This window comes from Staurois parvus, unplaced genomic scaffold (assembly GCF_062004578.1).
Source record: "Staurois parvus isolate SC_StPar_1 unplaced genomic scaffold, SC_StPar_1.0 ptg000548l, whole genome shotgun sequence".
Taxonomy (NCBI): Eukaryota; Metazoa; Chordata; class Amphibia; order Anura; family Ranidae; genus Staurois; species Staurois parvus.
This window is the reverse complement of record NW_028318344.1, coordinates 2,175,970-2,196,782: the sequence shown is the minus strand read 5'-3', so window position 1 is coordinate 2,196,782 and position 20,813 is coordinate 2,175,970. Positions and strand designations below refer to the sequence as shown.

At 39.0% G+C, this 20,813-nt stretch overlaps 1 protein-coding gene across 1 annotated transcript in view; it reads right to left on the bottom strand.

Annotated features, from left to right (window-relative positions):
- LOC149451115 (carbonic anhydrase-related protein 10-like) overlaps positions 1 to 20,813 on the bottom strand; it is a 595,254-nt gene that overhangs the window by 127,893 nt on the left and 446,548 nt on the right. Inside the window, exon 3 of the mRNA XM_089690955.1 lies at positions 3,861 to 4,003. Within this exon, the coding sequence (XP_089547081.1) occupies positions 3,861 to 4,003 (143 nt within the window). The remainder of the gene's footprint in view (positions 1 to 3,860; positions 4,004 to 20,813) is intronic.

The window sequence follows — 20,813 nt, the reverse complement described above, 5'->3', positions numbered from 1 at the left end:
AAATAGGAAGATATAATAAATATAGTGGAAGCATTTTAACTGCCAAAGAATGTGTATTTCTGTGTATCCAGTACTGAATTTACCACAGCCATTTAACCCCTTTGCGCCGGCGCCTCCCAGCCTTTTAAGAGTTTCAGAAGTCAGGAGGTGGGGCGGGGTTTTAGGGTCATGTGACTGCCGTGATTCGCCATCACAGCAGTCACATGATCGGAAAAGGCCCTGATCGAAGAGGGAGATCGGGACCTTTCTGGGAGTAGCGGACATATGTGCTGGGAGCGTGCAGGGCACGCACTCTTGGCACATATGTATTTTTTAATTGCACGCATATTTGCGTGCACTCGGCGTCAAGGAGTTAAAGGATAGATTCACATTTTGGAAAAAAAAAATAATTGCACATTTTTTTAAGGTAAAAAAAATGTGCAATAATCATTATTATTTAGTAGGTATGAACCTCCTGCACTAAGAAGTGAAAATAGAATCAAAAACAATGGCTGCTGACACCCACAACTTAATACCTATAAGTAAATAGTGCTAGAACATATAAAAAATTGGTGTAGCACTCATACAAACCATATATAAAACGACAGATCAAATATAAATAATCATAAAACAAATGTAATTAGTAATATATAAATAAATATATAAAGTGACCTGATCCCCACTGGGATCTTAAAGTGACAAAGTAGGTGAAAAATAAAGAACGTGGTCCCAAATTGGACCCAATGTGATACACACAAAGTGCTTACGAATACCCAAATCCCTAATTGGGATCAGTGGCTGAACTCAGCCTAGCAATCAAACAAAAATAAGTGACACGTGAAAGTGAATCCCTGCACTGGGGGATATATCTTCTAAATGCAGTGAAGAGTGCTCAGTGACCAAAAAAACACTCCAAAAAATTTTCCACATAACATAAGAAATCACATCCTCCTCCCCTTTAGATATACCTCAAAGTAAACCTCAAATATAAATCCCAACATATATCTTAAAAATCATATATTGAAATATACAAATATCCACAAATTGTTTTTTTTTTTAAATAAAAAGTCCAACACAAAATGTGCATATAACCCCAGCCTACAAGTTTTAACATGTGCTCTGCTGGACACTGATAGAAGTCACAAGACTGGTCTAACTACTGATTTATTTGCTAAAATAATTGCACTTCCATGTTTTGTGTACTGTGAGAGACCAGATATAGTGAATGCAGGGTCATGTAGTAACACTTTTAAGTGTTGCCTTCTCTGGCTTTTGGGAGGAGTTTTGCAAATATCGAAATGCCTTGAAGGGTAGTTGTTAGCCTGCCAGAGAGCATTTTTGCAGACTACTGTTGGTGAGGCTCACATGTGATGATGAGTCTCCAGTGGTGAAAAAAAATGAAATTCAATGAATGAAAGGGGTGGGAGTGAGACCATCAGGCTGGGGAGGACAGTGTTAGATGATGCTGGAGAACATCCACACTGGGAAAAGCTCGAAGGGGTTGATTTACTAAAACTGAAGAGTGCAAAAACATGTGCAGGTGTGCATGGTAGCCAATCAGCTTCAAACTTCAGCTTGTTCAGTTACCGTAAGCTTTGACAAAACAAAAATGAAAAAAATTGGTTTCTATGCAGAGTTGCACCAGATTTTGCAGTCTCCAGTTTTAGTAAATTAATCCCACAGTGTGCAATTTCAGTACAGGAGAGGAGTCTGTACAACTGTGCAAGAGTAAAATTAAGTCCTGAGCTCAGCTTTAGCACAAACCATTTATACTTGGTTCTACTAAATCTGTATTATTAAAGTATATTGAACACATTTTTCCTTTGTTCCCCAACAAAGCTCTTATGGAAATAAGAATGATCTGGTTATTATTTAGATATTAGTGTCTGACAGATAACAAATGTTTATTGATAATCAGTGTTAGTGAGCTTCCCAAAATTCCATCTAGGAATTAAGCAAAGGTGAAAACCTGACAAATTACAAAGCTGCCTATAGGATTGTACCTATTGATTGCCATTTGCAATTATTGTACCTTGCACAGGGACATCAATTCTATTGATTATTTTTACAATCATTTTAAGACATTAGCCCAGTGGTAAAACTTTTCTATTGAGTGACCTTTAGCACTCAATATTGGCCTTACCCAGTAGTTAGAATAGATGAATGAGGAATTCAAACACAACAGAAAGTGTAATATTCATATTAGATCTTAAAGAACACTTTCATAGTCCACATGCTGAACATGATGTTACCTACCAATAATGAATATGTACCCTCAAGTATATCATCTGAGACTAGAATGAGAGCAATATAGATTATTCTGTAGGATAGAAGGAAACTTGCTTTTACATAAAAGATCTACAGATACAACATATAACTGGAATTGTAAGGGAACATTTAATTTCCATTTTATTTTACAATTAATTGTATTGTTAAATCTAAATTTCTATATCCATTCCAAAAGTTTTTTTTTCATATTGGATAGCATACCCATTCTAAGGAAATATGAGGAATAAAAACTGGCTGTGTCATTGGCAAGCAATCAGATTCCAACTGTCTCTGTTCTAAATCTAGTTGGTTAAAATGGATTTATACTTTATCTGTTAGGTTACTCAGTTTCTCCATGAAGGAAATAAAGTACAATTTCATGTAATTCATATATTTCCTGCACACCTGCGTTAGATTGGTACGCAGACTATGACTTTTATAACTTTAGATCATCTCATTTTGATGTCCTCTGTATGTATTTCCTCTTAGCCAACCTTCCAATTAAATTAATTTAAAAACTTCTAAGTTAGAAAGTATTTGTTTCACATTTTTGTATTATCCATAAGGTTTGTACACTTTTGTATCAATTGGAATTTCACTGACACATAATTTCTCTAGGTTTTAATAATTTTACAGTTGTGACAACACTACAAACCAAATCTAAACAATGGCACCAATACTCATAAATGATACAATATATATCGGTATGTATCGTAATAAAATAGGTTTTGCACACATTTTAAATTAAATTATATTCATTATGTCATGTGTAGCTAATCTGTGTGTTATAGATATTGTAAAGTTCTGATATTATCCTAAAATGTATTTGTTCCTGAAAAGTTTTTAGACTCTGGGTTATTTATAATCAAATAAAACACTCTGTTCAGTATATTTAGTTTTACTGCCTTGAATGTTTGCCAGTGTATTGTATATTATTGTTTGGCAAGGAGTCAAAAGCTGACCATGTAGGGCCATACTAGGGGTCAGATACCAGTCAAAGTGGGAATTTTTGAAGCCCTCCTACAGTCAATTCAGTGACATGGAGTCTGTTAAAGTGTAATGAGCAAAATTCTCTGCCAAACACACAGGAAGGTGCAGTGGCTGGCAGCATTGTGCTCAGTTACGCTGAGACTGCACTGCACTGTTAAAAGTCTTTGCATCACAGGCCTTCCATTGGCTGCTGTGCCTACCTGTGTTACAGGTGCAGTGGCCAGGCTCGGAGCTTAGTAACAATGAGCCTGTGACTCTATAAGGCTCAGCGGTATTGAGCTGCTTTGAGGGTGGAGTCTCTAGTATGGACAATTTAGCTGCCCCCCACTCCATGAATGATGGCTCAGCTCTGGGTCTGTATATGGCACGGAGTCCTATGTGGTGAGTGTAAGACATTGAGTTGTGTGTGAGAGCTAACACTGAACATTTGATACAGATCATATTTATAACTGCTTTACTGTATAACCTATGCTTCATTGTATTTGGAATGCAGTTGTAATTGAGTCATTTGCTCAAAATTACCAAAATGGTTGTCTTGGGTCTTTGAAGGAAAAAGAAATGTAAACGTATTTGTTGTTACTTTTTAATTCAGTGATATTTTTATCATATATTGCATCATATACCTTCTTTCCTTCCATGGTCAATCTTAGTGGAGGTAGGAATGGATCAAAGATAATTTGACTGGTGTTTATGTTAATCGGAGATTGTCTTTTGCCAATCGTACATAAATTCCATGCAGAATTTACCAGACCCCAAAATGCAGGACCTAGAATAGAAAAAGATAAACAAAAACCAATTCAATACACTTGAAATTGCATTATTGTAAACATTTATCACCTAAAACTAAGTGACAAATTATCCTTAGAGAGAACAATTTCTCCATCACCAGCTGTCAGTTAGAAGGTGTCAGTGTGCAGTACACAATGAGGCTCATTTAGCACAGTTGAGAAGCTTCACTCAATTAATTGTAGCTGTTCCTACATTAAAAACCCCATTATGTACAGGTGAAATAAACAGAAATTCACTTTTCATGTGGTTGGATAATTGAAGTAGATCTTCCCTCAATTTTTTTAGGTAAAGTTTCTCAAATTCATTAGTAGCCTTAATATCCATTGTAAAAGTACTGCTTTCCTTTTTTTCAGAAGTGGAGGACATTTTCGAACAGCATTACCTCCCACTACTTTACTAGTTTCCAAAGGACAAACCATGACAGATGAGGAGAAGGAAAAAGTTGAAGGAAGTGAAAGTTCACCATATAAAACTGGAGTGTAATGTTACAATGAACAATAATAAAGGTTAAGAGGTGAGAATCAAGCAGTGGATGTCTTCCACAAGATGATCCCATTTACATAAGTAAGGTCTGGTAAATAATGTGACTACTATCGGTGAAGTCAAGAATTATTTTTCCTGCTGTTAAAATAAACTGACTGCTGGATCTGTAAGTTAATAATTTGCCGTCTTCTGGATATTCTGGATTACAATTTCTATCATTAGGCTAAAGTACCCCTGTGATAGTGTACTTTACTAGTATACATACCAGTTCTTAGCTTTTAAGCTGGCCCTATAGTTTCAATACTTTCTACATAACTGCCCCAGAAGTCATAGTATTTGCTGTCTTCAGGCTTGTTTCAAGTATGGCCCCTTTCACATTGTCAGCAGATCCACCTGCTCAGTGGGTGACCTGTTCACTGATCCCCGCTGAGCAGGCGGATGACAGGTCAGTGTCCACTTATGCTTATGCAGAGCGGACACGGACACAGCCCGCTGTTCTCTATGGGCGATTACCTGTTCTTTTACATCCAACTGTCATGCGATCCGATCCACCAGATGGATGGTGAATGGATTCCCATCCATCTGTTTTCAGTGGATCGTGAATGGATTCCCATCCATCTGTTTTCAGTGGATCTGATCAGATCAAATGCGGGTGGGTGTAAACAGGCATATGCCCATTTACATAAGCCGCTCCTTAGAGGGCAATGGATGGTCCGATTGTGTCCACCTGAAAACGGAGCGGCGTGCCAGATTGGTCCACCCATGTGAAAGAGGCCTAAGTAAATTAAACCCAGTTTTGACTACAGCTGTAATGTTCTCAGACAGGGTTCAGTGACAGCTGCTGGTCTACTCTAATGATTAGTCGGCATGGTTCCTGATCATGTGATCACAATGTCAGCCAGCCATGAAAATGACAAGAGTTTTGCTCACAATCAATTTTGGCAGATGCTGCTGTCACAGTGCAATACTGTGTGTAAAGAAAATAAACATACACAAAAATGTCATTAGAAACCGTTGAGTGTTGTCTCCAATTGCCAGCTTATAATAAAATAATTAGCAGGGTATTTTTTTTTAAATAGTACACTAAATAAAAGCCATATATGTCTTTAAAAAATAATGTTACATTTATTTAGGCAGGAAAGTTAGCCTTTAGTTTTTGTCAAGTTAACTGATGCTGTGAAGCTGATTTACTGAATGAGTTGAGAATCTTCATCTAAAACATTGTGTGAATATTCACTTAAATTATCAATTAAAGTGAAAAGCTAATTCCTGTCCACATTGAACACCCAATTACGAGCAGATCCGTTCTGCATGATTAGATGATTGATATGAATATACACAATATCTTAAGTGAAGGTTCTCAACCTCTTTAATAAATTAAACTATATACTGTCATTGAAAAATTTGTGTTGGACATTTAGGCTTTAGTGACCTCTGAAAAAAAATATAAAAAGAAGCCAGATAATTCATATTTTCCAAATGCTAAATTTTCTGAATTTTGTGAATTAACATTTCATGTGAATTAACATTCTGACATGCTAAATGAGATAGAGGTGAAATACATTTTGGCAGCATACACACAACCACATTATAGCACAAGCCAAAACATTAGCTTATGGCCTTATCTGGCTTTGAGCAGTTGTGTCAATTGGGTTGGAGATCAATTGGGTTTAGAGAAGTTGTATTGGATCTGTTCCATTCCTTACAGGCTCGCCCACAGTTCATGCAAGGTGTTGTAATGAATTAATAGATGGCACCCCAATACAATGATAGCAAAAAAAAAAGAGCTTCACCAGCACACCGTGGCCATGTCATGACCAAATCATGGTCTTGTCCTTTATCCACATAGGGCAACAGGCATCACATATTGGCATTTTGGGTCCTCCCTTTGTTTTTCCTTGAAAATAAGATCCTGCAAGGTTCTGATCCGTCTGCCTGTGATGCCTAAAAGGCAAGATTATCCCTATACCAAGGTGTTCTGGTCCTTATTTTCCTAGAATTGGGTTTAGAGATTCCTGTATATTGCTCAGTATTTCTGGTAGGGACCATACATCCTTTTTTAGCCTTATTTCCCAGGTATAGCAATGTTTTTCATTCAGTCACTACACACCTTCTTCATCATGTCAAAAATGTTTTAATTACATAGTCTTTTAATCCTCCACCCCTGATAATTAGTTCGGCACATCATAATGGTCAGCATCTGTTTACAAAAGCAGAACTTGAAGAAGAATAAGCAGAGAGCTATCAGAGTAACTAGAAATGTGAAAGCCGTTCTGTTCTTAGCTTGGATGACAGGAAAAATGCAGTAATTGACGATCCTTTCGGTTATTCAACACAATCTGTTATCTGCTACAAGGGTACATATAAGTGTCAGATCTACATGATAAAAACAGACATGTCAACAGGCACTGTAATATTCGAAAAAAACTTGAAGCATTCATGGGACACTTCAAAGCCAGTTATCAAGACATAAAGTCAAATTCATCCCATGGTTCAGTTTTTAATTAACATACCCACAAAGGCTTTGTGTTTCTGTGCTGTCAAACAGAGACAGTTTATTTTAGAACTGTGCTGTCAGCTCCTGTCAAAGCTCTAGACAGCGCCAGTCAAAACTGTTATTAGAATATGAACCAGCACTGTCTGAACTTCCCTTTGGATGGTCATATGGTGGATTGAAAATCTCCATTCCTTTGTTTCTTATATCCGTAACAACAAAGACAATACCAAACAGCAAAAACTTTTTTTTTTCAAATTTAATATGGTTTCTGAAAACTACAGAGGAAGATTATAAAGATATAAAATATAAACTGAATTGATATATTAATCTGCAAAGAACAGAAATCACAATATATTTCAAAACAGTTGAAGGATGAATGGACTGATTGCTGGTGGTGGGACTAAGAAACAGCCTGCATGAGTCCTGGCTACTATTTCAGTGGAGATTGTTCACAATGTGCAATCGATGACAGCTCTCTGGGACACATGAAGTAAATAGCATTTTGGTGTGCAGGATTTCAAAATGATTTACTGAAAATCATATCTTCTTCCAGATAAGAAAAAAGACCTAAATTAAATGTGTCATGAAATACAACAAAAATGACCAAGGTAAGAATCTTCCATACTCTGACTTCTGGCCTACATGTGGATATGGGGTGGAGTATACCTCTGAGTTACTTCTGAGGGTGTGATGTGTAATTTGGTGGCATTGGGGGTTTCAGGCAACCTTGCAGCCATGTAAGCATTGCTAAGGGCACCCAATGAGATCTATTTATTTTTTAAAAACGCTGTACAGATAGGTATTTTCAAGAACATACAGCATTATGGCCATTAACTATATGCCGCCCAGCCACTGTACATATACGGCGGCAGGGCAGCACTCGCAGGCAAAACCACTTTTTAAAAAGTGTGTTTTGTAAACAAACAGGGGCACGCGCGAGGCGCGCCGTCGCCCTATCTGTCCCGCCAATCACCACCGCAGATGTCAGTCGCCGGGTCACAGCCGCTCCTTAGCGGCTATGTCCCGGCGATCGGTGGCAAACAGTGACAGACAGCACAGCTGCAGTAGCTGTGCTGTCTGTCACTTCCCTGTCAGCTCGAGGATGAACTGATCGAGAAAGAACAGTTTCTCTTTCTCGATGAGCCTTGTCCCGTCCAGTACACACCCCCGCCCCCTAGTAAAACACTCCCCTCACTCCTATAACCCTTCCCTGCAAAATAAAGTTAACCCCTTCCTCACCATTGCCATTAGTACAGTGTCAGTTTTTTTTTTTTTGCACTGATCACTGTATTAGTGTTTTTGGGGATGTCGGTGACCCCAAGTCAGTACCCCCCAATGTCAGAATGTCAGCCGCAGTCCCGCAGTCCCGCCATAAGTCGCTGGTCGCTGCCATAAATCCCTGATCGCTGCCATAATTCGCTGATCGCCGCCATTATTAGTATAAAAAAAACCCTAAAAATCCCAGTATCTTTCCTGCCATTTGTAAGCGCTATAACTTTCACGTAAACCAATTAATTTACACGTATTGTTTTTTTTTTCTAGCAAAGACATGTTGCAGAATGCATTTTGGCAGAAATTTATGACTAAATTAGATTTTTGCATTTTTTTTTTACTGGACATGTTTTATAGCAAAAAGGCCAAAATATTGTTTTTTTTCCTCAAAATTGTCAGACTTTTTTTTTTATAGCGCAAAAAATAAAAACCACACAGGTGATCAAATACCACCGAAAGAAAGCTCAATTTGTGGGGAAAAAAAGGATGTAAATTTCATTTATGTACCTTATTGCATGACCGCACAATTGTCCGTTAAACTAGCGCAGCGCTGTATAGCAGAAAAATGGCGTAAATTGAAGTATTTATGCCATAGTTTGTAGACGCTATAACTTCCACACAAAGCAATCAATATACACTTATTGGGATTTTTTTTCACCAAAAACATGGAGCAGAATACATTTTGGCCTAAATTTATAACCAACTTTGAGTTTACTATATATTTTTTAAAGCTGAAAGTAAAAAATATTGCTTTTCTTCAAAATTTTTGGCCTTTGTTTGTTTATAGAGTGAAAAATAAAAAGCGCACAGGTGATCAAATACCACCGAAAGAAAGCTCTATTTGTGTGAAAAAAGGACATAAATTTCGTTTGGGTGCAGCATTGCATGACCGTGCAATTATCAGTTGAATTAGTGCAGCGCCGAGTAGCAAAAAGAGGCCTGGTCATTAAGGGGGGTAAATCCGCTGGAGCTCAAGTGGCTAGATGAAGCTGACGATCATAGAAAATAAACATATTAGACACATTAAAAGATTATTCACAATGCCCTTTATGGTGTTGTAATTCATTGCTAAGTTAAGGAATAATTACTGTATGGTATACATGTTGGATACTAACTAAATATGGTTGTGATAGACCATGTAAATGATAATGAAGCCTGCAACTTGAGCATGTGGAGACTATGGGGATAATTCAATAAAGCTGATACACCACTTTTCTTGCATTAATTGCTCTTGTTAATGTGTTACGCCTAATTCAAAAAACATCTGCCACAGTTTTAGTTCTGACAGTGACTCATGCACTAAATTCAGGTAGTTCTAATTTGCTTTACTTCTACATTGTGTTGCCATGCCTGCCCAAAATTCAAAATAAAATACCGAATTTCATATCGATCTATGGTCACACTCAATACTAGGGGAAAAGTGACCTTTTTTATTAACCACAAGAAGCTTCGAGGTGGTTAAGATGATTGTAGAGATATACACATAGTTTCCCAAAAACTGCTTGAGTAGCAGAGGCACCCATTAAAAGTGTGTTTCTTAAAGGAGAAGTATAGCCAAAGATTTTTGCACTTTAATTTTCCTATGGATCACAGTAGTGCAATTCATTCTAAAGCTCCCTGTTGGCTGACGTCACGGAATGGTTCAGGCTCTGAAACGTTCCCTGCCATGTGGTAGATATCTACCCAGAAGCCTGGACCAGCACTTGGCTTAGCCTCCCAGTGATCTGCTGAGACCCTTAGCCAGCTACTTCCGCCTCCTCCACAGCCCAGCTCTCCAGTGAGCATTGCAGGGGTAGAGCAGAGAGCCGGAGACTGACAGTCACGGCTCTCTGTTCAGAGTGGAAGGAGAGAACTGAGCTATCAGCGGTGTTTGATCACCCAGTTCTCAGTGCAGAGCCAGTGGAGGACAGACCAATACTGCATCTACCTAGTTGAGTATAATTTTTTTTTCTTACTAAGTCCATACTTATCTTTCAGTGGGGGGACAAGAAGTTAAATAGGCTTAGTTCCTAAAAGTACAAACTTCTTTACTGATTAATTTGTAAAAAAAAAATAATAAGCTTGTGGAAAGTGCCCACGTCTTCAGACTTAGTAAAGCGTCATAGCACCCAGTGGTGAACTAATAAATAAATAATCCATGTTATGCTGTATGTATATGAGCTATGTATAAAACCTGAATTCTAATAATGTACATGCCTCCATCTGTTCCCTTGTGTTACCAGATCTACCTTTAATTTTACGAATAGGGACATTTATGAAGATAATCAATGGTAGCTGTATGTGAGCTGCTTACTGAAGTAAGGGTTCTCAATTAGACTCTTTGCTGTTATAGGTTCTTGTAGGGACTGTTCTATGTAACCACGTTACCTTGACTGAGCCAAAAAGACATTGCTGTGAAGAGTCCATGTTTGTGCAGATTTCATAATCAGATTCTATAGTTCTGAACCTGTTTTGTGTTATTGCCTCTGACTTTGCACCTTATTAGTAAACTGCACGTTACAGTTACTCCCTGTCTGATTATCTATTCTCTTGTTGAACTGTACTGCTATGCATTTGTGTGTGCACTCTTCTGGACCATAAACTTCAATGGCTGGATAATCCGGGCATTACAATTTAAGCAAATCATTAACATCATTACCTGCTTCCCTGCTGCTCTATAGCACAAATACTGCTACAGATTGGAAGGACTATGGAAAATCACGTGTATATATACAAAATTTTGTATCTCTGGATAGGTGGCACACATGCCCTACCTGTGCTGCCATTGGTGGCTACAGCTGTCAATCACCGGGTCTGCATTGTAAACAATACAGATCTCTCCTTTATCAGCTCCAGAATGATGCTTTGTATTGCTCTGCATAGCAGAGCAATACAAAACCGCATGCCTAGTAAAACACACAGCACACAGTGATCACCCCAGATGTTAACCCATTCCTGCCCAGTATCATTAGTACAGTGTCAGTGCTTTTTATTAGCAGTGATCACTATTAGTGTCACTGGGGATGTCAGTGACAGTTAGGCAGTTCCTCCCCAGTGTCAGAATGCCCGCTGATCGCCGCCATTACTAGTATAAGAAAAAGAAATTCCACTATAATATACCACCATTTGTAGACGCTATAACTTTCACGTAAACCAATCAATGTACATGTATTGGGATTTTTTTTTTAGCAAAGACATGTAGCAGAATACATTTTGGCCTAAATTTATGCTGAAGTTTGATTTTTAATTTTTTTTTACTGGACATGTTTAATAGCAAAAAGTTAAAAATATTGGGTTTTTCTTTTTTCAAAATTGTCGGTCTTTTTTTGTTTATAGCGCAAAAAAAAAAAAAATGCAGAGGCGATCAAAAATAACACCAAAAGAAAGCTCCATTTATGGGGAAAAAAAGACATAAATTTCATTTGGGTGCAGCGTAAACAATGGTCAATGCATTTTTCAGTTAAAGTAATGCAGTGCCGTATCGCAAAAAATGGCCTGGTTAGGAAGGGGGTTAAATCCTCTGGAGAGCAAGTGGTTAATATGACTCTTCTGTGTTATGCAATCGTTATTTGGGCAACAACTTTATTACCCAGTCTAAAAGAACCCGTGAGTGAGTCAAATGTAATCACAACCTGACTGTTTGGGTGTGTGTGTTTTGTTAGCTCTGGGTAGTCATTCTTAAGCTAACCATACACTCTGTCGAGCAGTCTCTGCTCGACAGATGTCAGTCATTTGACATCTCACTCCAAAACCATGGACGATAATATGGAGTCCCCATCCACACACACACACTTTGTGGCTATAATAGCCTCCACCCTTCTAGCAAAGCTTTCCATGAGGTTTTGTTGTGTGTTTGTGGGTATTTGTGCTATTTAGCCAAAACATAGCATGGGTGTGATGGTCAGGTGTCCACAAACCTTAGACCAGTGGTTCTTAACCTTGTTGGAGGTACTGACCCCCACCAGTTTCATATGCGCATTCACCGAACCCTTCTTAATTGGAAAAATAAAATATGATTTTTCAAATTCAAAACATAGGTATATATTTAGGTATATATTTATACATAGGTGCACAAAATGAACAAAACCATTAAGAACAAAGAACAAAACCATTAAAACATGATTTTCACACAAAAACAAAAACATAATAATGAATATTTACTGCACGAATCATATGAGTCGGGTGTGGGTCTTCACCTCCGCCGAACCCGCGAGACTGACTCACCGAACCCCTGGGGTTCGATCGAACCCAGGTTAAGAACCACTGCCTTAGACCATATAGTGTAGTTATGCTTCTTAGTGACAGATTGCTTTTAATGCCACTCCCAGGAATTGCTCTGTGGGTACTTTTGTGGCTGGATACATTTGTGCAATATCTGATGTACTGATAGGGTCAAACCATATGTTCCAGTCAATAAATATCTAGCTCTACCCCCTTAGAAGATGCTGAGTCCCCCTATTTCCTGCAAAGCCAGGTAATATGCATATTCGCAAACTCACAAAGTCAATAATCCAGTCCATGGGCTTGTTTTTTTTTTTTAATTGAGGAAAACAACTTGGAGAGGGTTTAGGGGTGATGGGATGCCCAATTTGACAAGAAGAACAGATTGATGACAAACTACCTGTATTTGTGTACAAAAATATGTGTGATCCTGAATATTACTCCAGCTGCAGTTGTATCAGTCCCTTCAAAGATCAGTAGCAAAGTAACTTCAGCAGCAATATAACTTAAGGAGTTCTAGGTCGGCTTGGGTGAACTCTCACAAAATCCCAAATGCTGGTGACGAAATGCCATCACACCTGGCTGCTTTGCAAGTGTCTCAGAGCAAGCGAGACACTGTTGCTGTGAAAGCATGCTGGATATTGCATCTGGCAGCCTTCTCCCTTATTGAGTACTCACTCTGTCCCTTGTATCCTGCAGATTGGCATGAGACTGTTTGTTTAGGCCTTATAGCTGTGCTAGCCTTCCATGCTGAGCAGGGAACCCTCTTTATAGGACTTGTGGAGCAGTTTCCGCTACCTAAACTTCCTCTTCTTCAGTTTCAGCCTGGATGCAGAGCACCCCTTCCCCGGGGTCCCATCCTGAGCTTCATGATCCCCAACACTCCATCTTCCTCCCATTCACAAGACTTCTCTGCTGGCTAGGCTCTCTCATACTTATGGGCCTCCTGCTTGGGATTGGTCAGACTCCCATGAATATGAAGATCTTGGTCTCCACCCCTCTGCCCACTTGCTTCTAGAATTTTCTGAAAGATTCCAGAACCAGGGTAAGGTGCCAGAGACATGACCTATAGAGGCCTCCAATATGACCTAAAGTAACCCAAACAGACATGCTCACTTCACTACTGTGAGCCAAACTAAATTTCACTGTCTAACATCCCTAGAGGGTGCTACAAATACAATCACATTGGAGGAAAAAGTAGAAAACAAGCAGAAAATTCAAAGACACATCGATTCCTTAAAATATTTTTTAGAACAAAACCTTTTTTTTGTGAGTAGAGTTGATTAATTCCCCTGTTAATTTTTTTGTGCTTCATTGCAGAGGTTTTTTCACTTTTTATTCTGTAGACACAACAGAAAGTAAGAGGGCTCTCCAAACTAAGGGAAATCTTACACGTTGTCCCCTGAATAAATGTCCCAATTGAAGATTTCACTTCTGTAGCTCTTCTGGTGACAACTCAAAATGTTGGATTTTCCCTGACTTTCATTCCTGGTGACAATACCCACTAGTTATAACAGAGTGAATTTCCCTAATGTTCAAAGGGGGCACAACCTTTGGACCCACTTTCTAGAGATTGCGGCCACCCAGCCCTTTGTTTTGTTTTAACAGCTGAATGTATGGTAGTGGCATTTACTACATAGGATGCTGTCACTTTACATATCTAAATAGTTGATCCAGGGTGATCCAATTGGAATCACTGGAGTTTTAGGGAATTTTTATTTGGGACAGTATATAAGGGCTGCAGGTTGGAGGTGTTACTTGCAGTAGCCAGTTTTGCAGCAGAAGAGCTCCCTCCCTCCCCATCGCAAGTGCTTTATGTGGTTTGAGTTACCCTGGAATCCTGGAGGAGACGTTGATTATTTCATTGTTAAGCAAAGTTTATGATGCTCAAGTTCTAATAACTGAGCAAAGCCTTGGTTTTCATGTGATGTCAGTTTAAGTGGTAATAAAGCAAATTGTTTTTTAATATAACTTTAAAGAAAATAAAGTGCCACAGCCATTTATTTCCAAGCATGTTATCTGTTTTATTTGGTTGTACCTGGGGAATGGTATTATGGGGTAAACATGACTTGCAATTCCATGGGTACACTCTACTTCAAATTAAAATGACTTTAAATATTGGGGTTGATTTACTAAAGCTGGAGCATACAAAATCTGGTGCAGTCGTGGATAGAATCCAGTCATCTTCCAGGTTTTTTGTCAAAGCTTAATTGAACATGCTTAAGTTAGAAGCTGATTGGCTACCAAGCACAGCGGCACCTGATTTTGCACTCTCCAGTTTTAGTAACTCAACCCCATAATGTACCATACAGAGATTATGAATATCAACCTGGATCCTTCTATAGGAGTCTAGAATCAGTCAATAACGTACTTCTAAAAATATATTTGCAGACACATATGGTTTCTTTTACAAAATGAATGTCCATATGTTTGATTAAATAAATATAAAAGCTGTGAAAATAAAAGAAATGATATTTACAAATAGTTATGTAAGAACTGACTATTTCTGTTATGCCATGCGGGCTTTATTCTATGGGATATTCAGCCAGCAGGTCTTAGGACTTATCCTTCTCCCATTTTCACAAGATATTATTGTTAACTGGTTGTATTTTAGACTTTTTCAGCATATCAAGCCTGTTTAGACCATCTGTACTTTCTAGTTTTTTTTTATTGAACAGTATAGAGTTAAACTGTAATAAAGAAGAAAGTTGTAGGGAAAGTAAATAGTCTTAAATATATCTATAGTCAATTTTTTTAGTTTGTTTGTTTTGGATAAATAAGGGAAGGGTCAGAAACTTGGGTTATTTTTGCTATTTAGGTCCCCACTGCGGAGATTCACCCTCTCTACAGTATTTCTCCAGGTGACATATCAATAATGAAGAGGAAATTAAATATTTTGATGCTAAATGACAAAAAGTGAAGTTAATACTGTTCAATTGGACACAGACATCAGAAAAAAAACTGATTGCGTTTTGACCATTTTCTGATCTAACCAAAGCAAAAAAAAAGTAACATTTTTTTCCTGCAGTACTTTTTCTTCTGCCATTAGATGCCCCCTTCTGATGGCCAGCATTCTACACCTTTTTCTTAGCCCAGGTTGTCCTGGGCCAGCCTGTGAATGGACAGTTAAAGGAAAAGCAGAACATGGATTAGCTTAAAGCAGAGTTCCACCCAAAAGTGGAAGCTCTGCTTATCTGCCTCCTCACCCCACCGCTGCCGCATTTGGCACCTTTTTTTGGGCGACCAACTGAGCTAGAAGCCCCCCCCATTAGCCCTCTGGGACACTTAAAAGGTCCCAGAGGACTGCAACCCATTCACAGAGCACAGCACACTTTACTGCTAGTTTCCCTTAGTCAAGATGGCAGCACCAGCACTCGACAGCTGATTTAAGAGTCTGCTTGGGGTGAGGACACTGCTGGATCCCTAGACAGGTAAGTGCCCTAATAATAAAAGTCAGCAGCTATTTATTTTTTTACTGAGGGGGGGGGGTGGCGGAACTCTGCTTTAACTCTCTGTCGGTATGCTTTCTCCTCCTATCAGCATGCTTTTATTTTACCAGCACATGAACTAATTGGCCTCTTGTGTTGCTCTTCCTTGCTCACACTTCAACCCTGCTTTACAGGAACTGAATGAGACTGATGCCAAGTCATATTCAAATACTTACTACTTACTTTTTTAAAAAACATTTACAGTATAATTAAAGGCTAGAGGAGAGAAATTAGAATACCTGTCAGATTTTTTATTGCTGTCTGTACCTCCATTAGAAAGATTCAACCTCTCCGTTTGTCCTGTTTACCATTCTCAGCAAAAGTAAAAGTAAATCCCAAATTTTAGGTTGTCACCAGAATAGGAATTGAGGGGAAATCTTCTAATGGGGACACTAGTTCTGTTGCCCCTGGTGACACATTATAGGGATTTCCTCTAATTTTCTGTTTGGTTATAGGACAGAAAGTGAAGAGAAATTTCTCAAATGGTACAAAGATGGCAAAACCAAAAACATCTCTGTGCAGTACAACCAGAATGGACCAGATAGATTCTGATTGGCCAGCACCGCCAGAAGGAATCGATCTAGTCCATCCTGGAAGAGGAAGAAGATCTGGGATTTCACATGCTAAGACTGCTGCACCAGCTGTGGGGGTGCTGATGGCTGAGCAACCCCAGAAGTAAGTACAGCGGGGACTGGGTAGGTGGGGTGGAAAAACATTTACATTTTTTCTGTAAAAGTAAACTAACCCTTTAATGATGTATTAATGATTACAGAACTGCATTAATTGTCTAGATTTGAACTTTAGTCTACCCAAAAGCAATAATAAAGCAGCCCATATACAGAAGGAATTTCTTTCCTGTAACCATGGATTGCAGTAAAGAAATTTGCTTGATTCCCCCCATCAACATGGTCAGTGTTGACAGGGGAATCCCCCCCGCCAAGCCATTGTATTCTCTCGGCAGGGAAAGCCGTCCCTGTCGGGAGAAGACAGTGATTATTGCTAGCGGCTATAGTAGCCGCTAGCTATACTAGCTGCTAGCGATAATCACATGTAAAATCCAGAAGAATGGTTGTACCCAAGTTGATCAATTGATCAACTTGGCACACTCAGGCTGCCCATACGTGGCTCAAATCTCAGCCAGTTTCTGCTGAACTGGTCGATATTCAAACTGTCTATGGCCGGTCTTAAGCTCTAAGATGACATAATCAATCATGCACTGACAAGGCTTTGGATGAGGGTCGGGGGGCAGGAGGGTCAGCTCTCCTGGTGCAGTGTTCTCATGTGAGGGAGAACCACGTGGTGAGCTGGAGTGTCCTTGTCATAGTAGGAATACAGCCTTTTGGACTGTTAATATCATGGCTGGACTGTGTTGGTGGCAGAAGGGCCAACTGAGTAAATTTTGTTTTGACTTACTTAAACCTATTTTATTTTATGTTTAAAAAATATTTTGATATCTTGAAAAGGCATTGACTCATACAAAATAATCCCAGAAGGACAGCAGTGCAGTCTGACATCTTTGTCCTGGCCACCCTTGTCCTGTCACTGCCCTCAAGATTCTCCTAACCTTCAAGGTGTTGATGGAGTGCAGGTCTAAGTGCTGGAAATCACATTTTTGCAAATGAACCCCAACTTTCCATATGCCTCATTCCTAACAAAAAGTTCATATAACTTTTGATGCAACACCATAAAACATACCAGAAATGACATCAGTGATTAGGAAGGGATCTGTGCAGATATCTTACTGAAGGCACCTTGGACTTTTCCAACTTACACATCTGTGAGGGACCCTTATCATGCACTGTATCCAAACACTTCTCTGTGTGCCTGCATCCTCAGTTCATTGGTTTGTTATATTTTAGGTCTACTTTTTTTACTTTAAAACACTGTTATACAGCAGAGTCTAAGGTAGGCCAAGGTGCCACATCCCTTACACATACATTTTACATAAGAAGAAAAAGAGGGTTTGTGATTTTTAAGGCACCAGAAAAAATAAACAAAACCTTTCAAAACAGTAATATTTATTGGAAACCTCCCTTTTAGGCCCACTGAGAAAAGGACATAAAAGAAGATGGGGGCAGAATCTAATGTGCAGCTTAATCATGTACATCTACCCTGGAGTATCACACCCAGGAGTGGACTGACTATTTGGAAACTCGGGCACTGCCTGAGGGCCTGGGGTCAGTAGGGGCCCCATGAGATGCCCCTGGTACCTTTTTCATAGGCTTTTTTGAGTTTGGGAAAGGACACAGGGGCCCCATGATCCTCTATTGCCTGGGGGCCCCATGATTTGTCAGTCCGCCCCTGATCACACCAGAAGACCAAAGAATAAAGGATATACTGTATAGGAAGTAAGAACACAGCCTGGTGTACATGTCAGGTACCTGGGTAAGCCCTGGAATAGCACACTGGGAGACCAAACAAAATGTGAAATGCAGACAAAATGGAGTACAAAAATCTCAGGGTACTCCCTAAAGTGGGGGCCACAGCAATCTCTTTCTTAGTGTATTTTTTGAGTCTTTCTCAGTGGATCTTAATGGGAGGTTTTCCTGGTGCTCTTTGTGCTTCTCTGACCAGTCCGCTGTGTGGGTTACCGGCAATCATCTCTATGCAGCAGTTCTGAATCTGAGCTGATTTTGTTTATGTTTCTAGATGTTATTTTCAGACCAACCACTCATCTCTCCCTGATGAAGATTCTTTAGAAATGAAAACATTTTGGACCGACACGGAAAGATCGGTCAAGATCTGACTGACTGGAGATTATATATCTATATGATATATTTTTCTTTTTTTACAGTAGTCTTGTATCAGCCTTGTTTTTATTGCAGTCTTTTATACTAGGCTCTGCTATGCCTAGTGTAGTCAGTTTTTCATAGGAAAGCAAAGGGACTGGCAGGAACACCAGGGATTTCACACAAAGGAAGCAATACAAAAAGAACAGGATACCTTTTCATACAAGTTCATGTTGGGTTTACATATATTTTAACAGCTGTGGGAACCAGGTGTCCAGAATAGGAACTCAGGTGTGGTAATTTTGCCATCAAAATTCTTGAGAGATCCACAGATCTGGTGGGTGGTTGAAATTGCTAACACTGCCCTAAAACTGGAACATTGGTTTTGAGTTTAGCCTGCTTTGGCTTTCAAGAGGTGAAAATAACTACCTTATTTGTTAAAAATAAATTCAGAATTTCTCAGAGTCCCTTTTGAATATTGCTTTAATGCATAAATGTATGACCTGCTGGTTTCTAGCTAAACATATGGCACGCATAGTAATAAATTAACATGTACAGCATATGCCAGACTAAGACAAACGAAGAATGGACGATAAACAACTTCTATAGCAGATGCTCTGTTAATAACACCAAGCCTAGTCCATGTAATATGACATGTAACAGTTACATAATCGATTCTACGCAGAGGTAAAATAGGCCACCTGTAGAAAGACTTACATTTAAGAACAGAAAAAAGTAATTGTTTATACTCATTTAGCAGTGATATGGAACATTGAACATATGTTTAGTTTCTTCTGCTTTAGTTCATCAGTGAAGTTATGATTTATACATGCATTCTCAATCCACCTAATTTGGGTGATTGATTTACCTATTATGCTTTGCATCTGAGAAGAGACTTCCGGTATTTGGGCTGGGGTGACACCAGCATTCTATGTGGAATTATTCAGAATCCTGGAAAAACATCCAAATTGTTTGTATGGTCAGAAATCAAAACTCTGCAAGATAGAGTTAGCTCAACTATCACGTGGTCCCATCAGGGGTGGACTGACCATTTGGAAACTCGGGCACTGCCCGAGGGCCCGGGGTCAGTAGGGGGCCCCATGAGATGCCCCTGGTACCTTTTTCATAGCCTTTTTTGAGTTTGGGCAAGGACACAGGGGCCCCATGATCCCCTATTGCCCGGGGGCCCCATGAGTTGTCAGTCCGCCCCTGGATCCCATTATTTGTCAGACTACTTTTAGTAGTAAAAGACCTAGCAATCCTGGCAGAAATACAGGCTGAACCTATCTTCCATGGGACTGATAACACTTACACTGCTGAAGGGAAGCACTCTCTTCTTAAGCTGCCAATAGATGAATTGAAAAATGAATGAAAATTTGAGTCACTAAACCGATCATTCGATTTTCATATGGTTAGTGTGCCTACTGCGACCATTGATTTCCATTTCCAGATTGAAAATGACTAAAGGAGCATATTGGAATTTTTTTTTCAATTTTGAAATTGTTTGCAGGTCAATTGTTTGAAAAAAAATTTTTTTAAGTGAAATGCGCATGAGCAGTAGGGGAGGTAGTAGTTGATCGGAAAAAAAGATGTTTAATGTTGAGAAAATTCTGGAAACATCTTGAAATTCGCAGGAAAATTTCTGATACAATGATTGGGCAATCAAATGTTTGGTCGACAGATCGTTTCAATTTTTGTACAAATTTTGGTTTGTTTGACTATCCATATATGGCCAGCAAACACCTAGTATTGTAAATACCTAATGGCCATCTGCATTTTATTGACTGTAAAGCAAAATAAAGAATTTGCTCTGGAACCAACTAAACAACAGAGCCTTGATAGCTAAGTTCACAAAATTCTCATTTCACTGTTCATTTAGTTTATCAATGTATAACTATGACATCCACCTATATATCTGCCCACATCTGAGATCATTCAGGTTCTTCAGATTGTAAGAGAATCTAATATATAGGTGAGCGCTAGCGATATCTGAGGAGCAGCTAGCACACAAGGTGAAGGTATCAATCCACTACAATAGTATATGCAAAAAAGTGCAACGCTAATATATAAATATATATATTGCGGAATGGTAAAATGCAACACATAAAAGTGCAAAAT